Source organism: Phocoena sinus, chromosome 4 (assembly GCF_008692025.1).
Source record: "Phocoena sinus isolate mPhoSin1 chromosome 4, mPhoSin1.pri, whole genome shotgun sequence".
Lineage (NCBI taxonomy): Eukaryota > Metazoa > Chordata > Mammalia > Artiodactyla > Phocoenidae > Phocoena > Phocoena sinus.
The window spans coordinates 67,474,698-67,483,598 of NC_045766.1; the positions used below are offsets into that span (position 1 = coordinate 67,474,698).

The 8,901-nt window shown below is 40.9% G+C and overlaps 1 protein-coding gene across 1 annotated transcript; it reads right to left on the reverse strand.

The window, feature by feature from the left end:
• Positions 1-345: 345 nt before the first annotated feature.
• On the reverse strand, positions 346-8,554 carry GMNC (geminin coiled-coil domain containing). The gene is made up of 5 exons (XM_032629327.1): positions 8,484-8,554; positions 6,754-6,928; positions 4,960-5,048; positions 3,929-4,045; positions 346-1,960 (listed from the first exon to the last, which is right to left on the reverse strand). The coding sequence occupies exons 1-5, from the start codon at positions 8,484-8,486 to the stop codon at positions 1,343-1,345; spliced, it is 1,002 nt and encodes a 333-aa protein (XP_032485218.1). The 5' UTR covers positions 8,487-8,554; the 3' UTR covers positions 346-1,342.
• Between the last annotated feature and the right edge of the window lie 347 nt (positions 8,555-8,901).

Here is an 8,901-nt window from a genome sequence, read left to right on the forward strand (position 1 = left end):
TGAATTAACCCCAAAATGGGCTCATACCAGAAAAAGAATACTGTGATCAGAGCAATGATTTCTAGTGTTAACTACACATGGCTCACATTTTTAAAAAATTGTATACAAAAAAGTTCACCCAACATATCTGCAATGCCAATCAAAAACAGAGAACAGTGCCCTGGGATGGCAGTGTTGGAGTAAAGCTGATGGGACCCAGGCTCAATTTATAGAGTATCAGTGATTATCTACTTTGACTTCTGTATTCTACAGTTGGGAAAACTGAATTTTCATACCAAGGAAGTAGCTTTCTCAAGGTCACAGCAGATGAGTGGGTCTAAGTCTCATGAGGGTGGCCACAGCATCTAACTTGTTCACATTTTATCGTCACCACATAGCACAATGCCTGCTACACAGTTGGTGTTCTACAAATATTTTGGGTGTGTTGATGAACGCACAAATGAACGCATGAATGACTGGATGGATAAGTGAGACAGTGTCAGAGCTAGGCTAGACTATACTTTCAGGAATAGAAGTGTATCAGCATCTAATTAGTTTAGGATAGTGACTTATTCTGTTACCACGAGCTCCTCAGAAATCTTGTTTGAGTGATGTTGGTTGCAGACACAATGCCAGGTGCCCATAGAAGCTGATACACCATGCAGGCATTTTTAAGTAATTTTCATTCTCTTTTATCGTTTAATTTATCAGTGTTGTTGCTTATCAGTAGATTTCCAAGTGTTGAAGAGATTTTTTTGTCAGCTCCATCATGGGACACTCAAGTTAATGAACTGCACTGCACATAACATTACTCACATTATGTCTTCAGGAATGGCAATGGGCAAAGATTCTTGTTTCTACCCCACCCCCAGTTATTTGAACACCCAATAACAGCTATGTGGAGCAATTATAATGCTCATTTCAAAGGCAGCTTTTAGAAATGAAGAGGAACAGGAGAGAAATAAAAATGGAAAGGTGAAGGCTGTGAACATTTAAACTGTCTGATGGAAGAAGAAAAGCTTTTAGACTTGTTATAATTGGAATGGCACATGTAGGTCTCAAAGGAATGAATATTCAGGCAATTGGAAAATACCTTTTCAAGTATAGGGCCAAGGAAGGAAGTCAACAGCAGGTGTGGGTGTGTAAACAAGTCAAATTTAGGTGAAAGAAGAGCAGGCATGTTTCATTATAGATTCCTGGAAGCCATTCCCTGCAGATTTGAGTGGGTAATTGAGAGTGACATTTAAAGTGGCAGGAGACAGTCTGGGCAATAGCTTGCATTTTCCACATAGTCAGGTTCAAGTGCAAGACAGGTCTTGTAAACAGAGTTCATGGCAGTCCTTTGTGATAGAGGAGGGGATCACTAAGACTGCTTAGGGACCCAGGTAAACTTCCAGCCTCCCTCTTCATCTCGACGAACAAAGGCTTGTCCCTGGTGGAAGGAGTGAGTTTTCACATTACAGTGAGGGCTCAGGGATGTGGAAAAGGCCATCTCTGTCTTATTGGGTGACACATCAGAAGTATAGTAAGGAAGAGTTTGTAGTCCTCCTGGGGGATTTGGAAGTTGAGAAAGGAAGTGAAAATCTTCCCTGTGGCTGGCAGTGCTGTGTGAGGGGGTTGTTCTGTCACCTCCATAGTCAATTGGCAGATCTTCCCCAGAGGCACCGGGATAATCAACTGCATCATTCAGAAACTGGGGAAATGTGCTTGTGGTCCGTCTGGGATGAGACGAGAGGGCACTGTAGTTAGCTGATGAGGTGTCATCAATGGTGTTGAGGTCTTTCAACCCCAGTGTTTGAAGAACCCAGGGATCCACAGGGGGCCCAGGTTGTTCACAGTTAGCAAATTCACTAGAGAGGTTTCTTTTGGCATTTTTATGATGGGGAATCTCAGGAGGAAAATATCCTTGCTCTTTGGGTTTCCTCTTCCCCTTTCTGAATTTTCCACGTGCTTTGGAGAACCCATCTGATGACAGCAATTTCTGGGGAAGTAATATTTGAAAATACACAGTCAGATAATCAACATCATTTTCTTTAACTGTCGAATATTTACTGGTCACCTTAATTCCTTAGAAAACTTGATTAAACTTATATTTTCACATGCAAAAGCAAAACTGATTGGATTAACTTCTGCTTTTAAATCAAAATCTATGATGACAAGTTACCACCTAGAAATTCCAATTCATATAATTTTACTAGTCATTTAAAAGTTGAAATGATGGGCTTCCCTGGTGGCGCAGTGGTTGAGAATCCACCTGCCGATGCAGGGGACACAGGTTCGTGCCCCGGTCCGGGAAGATCCCACATACCGTGGAGCGGCTGGGCCCGTGAGCCATGGCCACTGAGCCTACACGTCCGGAGCCTGTGCTCCGCAACGGGAGAGGCCACAGCAGTGAGAGGCCCGCATACCGCAAAAAAATAAAAAATACAGCATTAAAAAAAAAAAAAGTGGAAATGATGTAAATGATGTCTTTAAAACTTCAGTTCCGGGAAGTCATGATTATTATTATTATTATGGCAATAATAGCAACTATCACGTATTGAACACTGGTTATATGCATGATGTCATTTTATGTAGATACTACTAAACCCTCCTTTAATGAGGAAACTGAGACACAGGCACATTAGTGACTTGCTAAGGATCATGCAGCCTAGATTTAAGCCTAAGGCACCTGAATCTAGACAGAACCACTGATTACAATTCTACATAACACTCTTCCTCTAATTTTCCTAACTTTCACAGCACTCCCATGTGGTATGTATTATATTATTCTAAATCTTGCAAAATTGAGAACAAGAGAGAAAAATTGCTTAATTAATATCACTTACTAATTTAATAAGTGTGCTTTTTCACAGAATGGTGGCTGGAGATAGGACCCCAGGCTAATAACTGTAAGCTGTGCTCCCTTTTTTTAACAAAGCTAACTGAATTCTAAAGGAACTAAATATAGTGGTTTTTCTTCTCTGAGCTGCTATATCTGGGTAAGAGTCATAAGAAATATGATCGATTTAGATAAATAATGTAGCTTGTCTAGAAGTAAGGTAAAGATTGATGATAAAACAATAATGGTGGGCTTCCTTGGTGGCGCAGTGGTTGAGAGTCCGCCTGCCGATGCAGGGGACACAGGTTCGTGCCCGGGCCCGGGAGTATCCCACATGCCGCGGAGCGGCTGGGCCCGTGAGCCATGGCCGCTGAGCCTGTGCGTCCGGAGCCTGTGCTCCACAATGGGAGAGGCCACAATAGTGAGAGGCCCGCATACCGCAAAAAAAAAAAAAAAAAAAAAAAAAACAATAATGGTAACAGAATGGCAGATAGGTAACAAAAAATACAAAACCCCAAAAAGGAAGAACAACAAAAAGGGACTATGGGCAAACTATCCTTGAGTTAGAAACAGTTCATTTTAAAAGGGTAAGAATGAAATGTTCATGAACAGATAATGTACTTGGCTATGTCTAATTACCAGTCAAGAGATGTGGGTTCCAGCCATATTTATAACATTTTAGACATGGAAAGATTCTTAAAAGATCTTTTAGCCCATACACTTACAAAGAAGTAAATGAGGCCCCAAGTGGGAGAGTGACTGACCTAAATTTAAACAGATAATTAAAAGAAACGCATGTCTCTCGGATCTAATTCCCGCTCCAGCGTCCCATCCAACTCTATCTTTTGATTAGCCTCTGTTGTCTCAGCAATCCCCTTGGCTGGTTTTTGATTCTTAAGCAACTCCTTTTGTAATATATGCTAAAATCTACAATCTAGATACTTCAGGGAAATGATATATAAACATTGTTGTGAAAGTGCTATATTTCCTTCAGAAAAATTTGCCCATCCTATTGACACATTTCAAGGCACATTGCTTAGTACATTTCTTACACTGAATCAAGGAGTTTTACCCAAATGGTCTTTCTCAAATCACTGCTCTGTCCTTCTAAAGGGGGTCATCACATACCTTGGCTTTTTCCTCAAGACATTTAACTAAAGCAGAATTCAGGTATTGTCTGAGATGATTATTCTCTTCATGTAACCTAGCAAGTTCTTCTTCTTTCTGCACCAGAGTATCTTGGAGCTGCAAAAAGCAGACAAGGGTGAAGGCTGCTCCACTATATTGACTTTGTAACCTTATAATAATGCCACTGATCCTTAACCTACTTAAACTTGATTATTATTCTGTTTGTTTTATGAACTCAACCTCAGCGAGCCCTCGTCCTCAAAGGCCTAAGTTCAATCTACACCCACTTACCACTTGATTGTTCAGTTTGTGCTCTGAACGTTTTCATTGCAAAGTGTTTGAAGAGATTATATGACTTTTAAAATTGTAACCACAAGGGGATCGGGAAGGTATGTAGGAAAATGAGCTGCGTACAACTGTTTAAATATAGAAAACGGTGTTTAGAAAGGTTTTGCTGAACTTCTTCCTTGCATGTTAAAAAAAGAAGAAAGAAAAAAAGATGTGGGTTGGCTTCCCTCAGTCTCAGGTCAGTTGGTACGTCCACTAGATTAAATTACTCTCTCATAAATAACAACAAACAAAATACGGAAAATTAAGCAATCTTTGCAAGAACTTTTACAATCATCATCCCTTGTCCAAGTGATGAGCTGTTTATGGTTTAAAAATACTATCACACTCATTCTATCATTTGATCTCTCCACCAGCCCTCTGAGGTAGGCAGCACAAATATCTCCATTTCATAGATAAGAGAAAGGAGGATTTGAGAGGTCATACAGCTAAAATGTGTAAGGTCAGGGCTTGATTGAAGGTCTTCCTAGAGGGTTTTGGTTGTTGTTGGTTTTGTTGTTATAATTTTCCGTCATGGTGATCACCTAACTTTGACTTCTCTGTGGACAAATATCCATTTTGGTTCTAAACTGACAGTCAATGAATTGAACAAGGGAAAAGAAGCCATGTGACATTAAGGTATGATGTTGAGAATGAACTGCATGGAACATGGCCGGTCTCATGTTCTGATTATCTACACATACCTGCTTGTTTCTGTAGAGCTGAGAGGAAAGCTGAGCCTCTTCCCATGAACACGAATTAAGAACAGGGAAATTCGAGTCACTGGATGATTCTATGTGAAAACACCAAATGGGTAACTGAGAAAACACACATGTAGTTTTTGTGTAATAAAGAACTCACTGGAGGATTTTGGAAAGGTAATAGGTTCAATTACCTTTCTAAAATTAGCCATTGCCTCCACATGGGAAAATAACATTTAAAGTTTTCAGAAGGGGCAAGCATGCTATGAAAGACAAATATTTATAGACTATATGCCAAGGTGGCTACAGAGGTGAATTTTTAGGAGTCAAGAGGTCAACTTCCTTCCTAATATATATATAGTCCTGCTGGCTAAATTTATAAAGACTGTCCTATCTGCCTTATTAATTCATGCAAATGTTTATTGGTCCCACCCTCAAGTAGGCCTGCATTGCAATTCCACTATGTTTTCCAAGTTTTTATCTTATTTTCTAAGCTGTAGTGCTTAATAATATAGTGTTTGGCTCCAGAATCAAATCCTATTTTTGATGCTACCATTTTTCCCCAGATGAAAAATTTCTGCCTATCTGCCTATCGGTTAAGCCTGAGAGAGAGTATTTATTCAGAATTCTGTGGAATAGCGCTTTCTACTTCACAATAATTTGAACTTGCTTCTCTGAAGAACTCATTGAAAATCTCAAAACTTTACCCAAACTCATGTATTTCAAATGCCATCATCTATAAAGTGTTCTATGATTTTTCAAAGAGATTTTGTTGTTCTTTTCATATTTGACAGCAAATTATGCCTACCAATAAGAACTATGCTTGGGCATGCTAATTTGGTTTACTTTTAGTTTCTTTTCCTCATCTAGTACAGTTCTGACACTTGCTCTCCTCTACTTCAACTAAAATATTACTGAAATATTTCTGATTAAAGTGGAATGATGGGCAAGGAGACAGGAATAAAATTTTATACACTCTTTGGTTTCACATTCTTGGGCATTCTGTTTTCTCTGTTTCTTGCGGTAGAAAGCTAAAATTGAATAACTTCCTTCCTTACATATAAGTGTGTTTCAATATTTGGGGGCTTTTTGTTTGTGTCTTTTCTCAAATTCAACAAATTCCTGTGGTAGAAACAACAGTCCAGATATTGAATTCTGAAATGCCTTAGAGTTCTTCCAGAAACTTGAGTGTTAATCAGAAATTCCTTTAATAGTTATAACACTGTTTACTAAGCCCCAGGGCAAAATTAATGTGCAATTTTCCATCAAAGTTATACTTCCCTCCAAAGTTGAAGTCTTCTTTAGGCAAAAAGGAATCATTTTCTTTCCACTTATAAGACACTATTCATAGAATTTCCTTTATGAAATAAAAGATTAAGTTAGTACTTCTCCTTGCTTCTCTCTCATACCCAGGGAAATTTTCCTGAATACCAAAAAAAAAAAAAAAAAAAAAAAAGCTCTAACTGGTATTTTAATTCCAAAAGTATCACAATAGTATTGTTTATATGACATTGACCCAGACCCATACTTTCTCAGTGACTCTGAAATCTCCAAGAACTGTAAAGTATAGGGAGAAATACATATTGTACAGTGAGCAACGGGAAGAAGCCCATTTTCACTATTTGGCAAGTACACAAAAAGCAAGTTATTAGGTTGCAAAATACAGGAGTCTTTGGGCTTTCTTAAACTTTACATATCATCCCTTCTTTTACAGAGTTCCAGCCCATAATGCCTTGCAACTATGAGTACAGGAAAAGGACTTCAGATCTACCAGGAAAGCAGAAGAGCAGAACTTACCCTGTGCCTGTGGTGCTTGTTGGGGCTCTCTGTTGTCCAGGAGACCAGCAGCCCAGAAAGAGACCCAAGTCTCCGTGGAAACGTCAACACTAGATTCTGACGTCGTACCGGAATACGGGCAATTATAGCTCTGGCCTCCTACAAAGTACTGGTCTTGGCAAGGCAGAACGGTGTTCTGTAAAATTCAGTATGTGGGAGGTCCCAAGAGATGGGGTGATGAGAATTTGGAGGGAGAAAAGAATGGGAGAAAGAAACAGAAAACATGCGCAGTGAATAAAAAACAGTAAAGGTGTTAAATATAGATCCCAGATTGATTCTGAGTGGTCCAAATATAATTACTAAAAAGGAATCAGCTCCTTGGTTTACCCAGTACTTTCCTTAGGTCCTCTCAGCAAAGAACAGGCTAGTATTAGACGGACCAAACTTGTAAATATCTAGGAGTAGTCTCTGTTGCCAGGTCTGAGGCATCTAACAGGCTACCCAAGATCTAAGTAAAAGGAATTCTACTTAATGAGTGAAACATGTAAGAACTACTTGACTCTTTCTAGCAAATATCTTAATTATATTTCTAACAACCTTAAATGACAAAGAACTTAGAATGCTAAGGCTGAAATGGACAGAACACGTCACATAATCTAACCTCCTTATTTTCATTTTTAGTTTCTGAATTATAAACTTGCTCCATTCCTCCCTTCCTCCTACCTCTCTTCCTCTGGTTTTAAATGCTACTGGATACTACTGAAACAGGTTAGTTAGCAGAGACAGGAAGCTCTAATTAGGTCTCTCCACCACTACATCTCAATGCCTTTCCAAAGTTATCTTGCCACTACTAACTGCCTGGCATGTATTCTCTACTGTGTTCTGAGCCAGTGAACACCCTCCTGCCCCAGCTTCCTCAAACCTCAAACACACAGTCTTTCCAAACGTCCAGTTAGCGGCAGGTATGCAGACTCCCTGGGTTAATTTGTACAACCGCTCATTCCTAATTATTTGTCAATGTTTAATCAGGTAAAAGCCATTCATTTCAGCAGAGCCCAGCTTTGGACAAACTCTTTGACCACGACAAGTCTTTTGTTGACTTGTGAACTTTCTCAGGCATAACATAAACAGAGAGAAAACAAATAAAAAGAGGAAAAAAGAAAGTTAAGTCAATTAAGTCACACTTTGTTAACGTTCCCAATAAGTTAAGTTTTGAAAAAGTCCAGTCTTGAAGCAAGTCCAGCGTGGGCAGTGCAGACCAAAGAAATTCCGCCAAAAGTTTATCAAGTGCTATTTTTATTCTGAAAGCATGTTTGTAGGCTCTTCCCCTGAGGTTATTATTGGAATCAAAGCTGAGCTATTATGCAATTGACATCTGAGAAGGAAACAAACCCCAAATACCCCTAGCCTCAAGTTCAAGTGTTTGCAAATATGTGCATAATCTAGAGAAAGAGGTGGAATGAAAAGCGAGTACAGGTGTAAAGGGAAAGTTGGGAGAAAGTACAGAGAGTAGAAATAACAGAGAGGACAAAAGGATGAGAGAGACACAGAGAAACAGAGACAGAGAGAAAGCCAGGAGGAGACAGGGGAGAAGAAAAGAGAGATGGAGCAGGAAGGAAGACCTGTTTTAATTGGCAGGTAGCAGAGAAATCTTGTTTCCAAGGTGGAAGAAATTCTAAAGGCAAAGCTTAGTAGACCTCAGAGACCCCCGGTTTCGCCAGCGGACTAGCTAACACCGGCTCCTCACTTACCATCTTGCCCTGGAAGAAGGCGCTGCAGAAACTGAGCCCACTCTTAATTTTTCGGGAAAGCCGGTGGGAGCTTTAAATGGGACTGAGGGGAGGAGCTAGGAGAGGCGAGTTCTAATCTAAGGGAGCTCCGGGTGACGCCCGGGGCTCCCGGCCAGCGCCGCCCTCTGATTTGGTGCGAGGCTTACAAGCTGGTGACGTGAGTCAGGAGACGTCTGGCCAAAGCCAAAGTCACTGCCACTATCGGCGACCGCCTCCCGAGACCTGGGACCAGCGGGCCGGGGTCTCGGGCAGGCCCACGGCGCTCCGCCTCCGGGTGCGCAGCGCGGCTTCAAAACCCGCGCCGGTGCCGGCTCGCCGCGCGTCTCCCGGGCCCCGGCGTCAGGACCCGCCGTGACCGCGCCGCCCGGACGGGTAGGGC

Coding starts and splice junctions, on each gene's coding strand:
- GMNC (XM_032629327.1), bottom strand. Junction 5,049..6,753: donor ACAAGCACCACAGGCACAGG/GTAAGTTCTGCT, acceptor GTTTTCACATAG/AATCATCCAGTGACTCGAAT. Junction 1,961..3,928: donor GTCTTGAGGAAAAAGCCAAG/GTATGTGATGAC, acceptor TTACTTCCCCAG/AAATTGCTGTCATCAGATGG.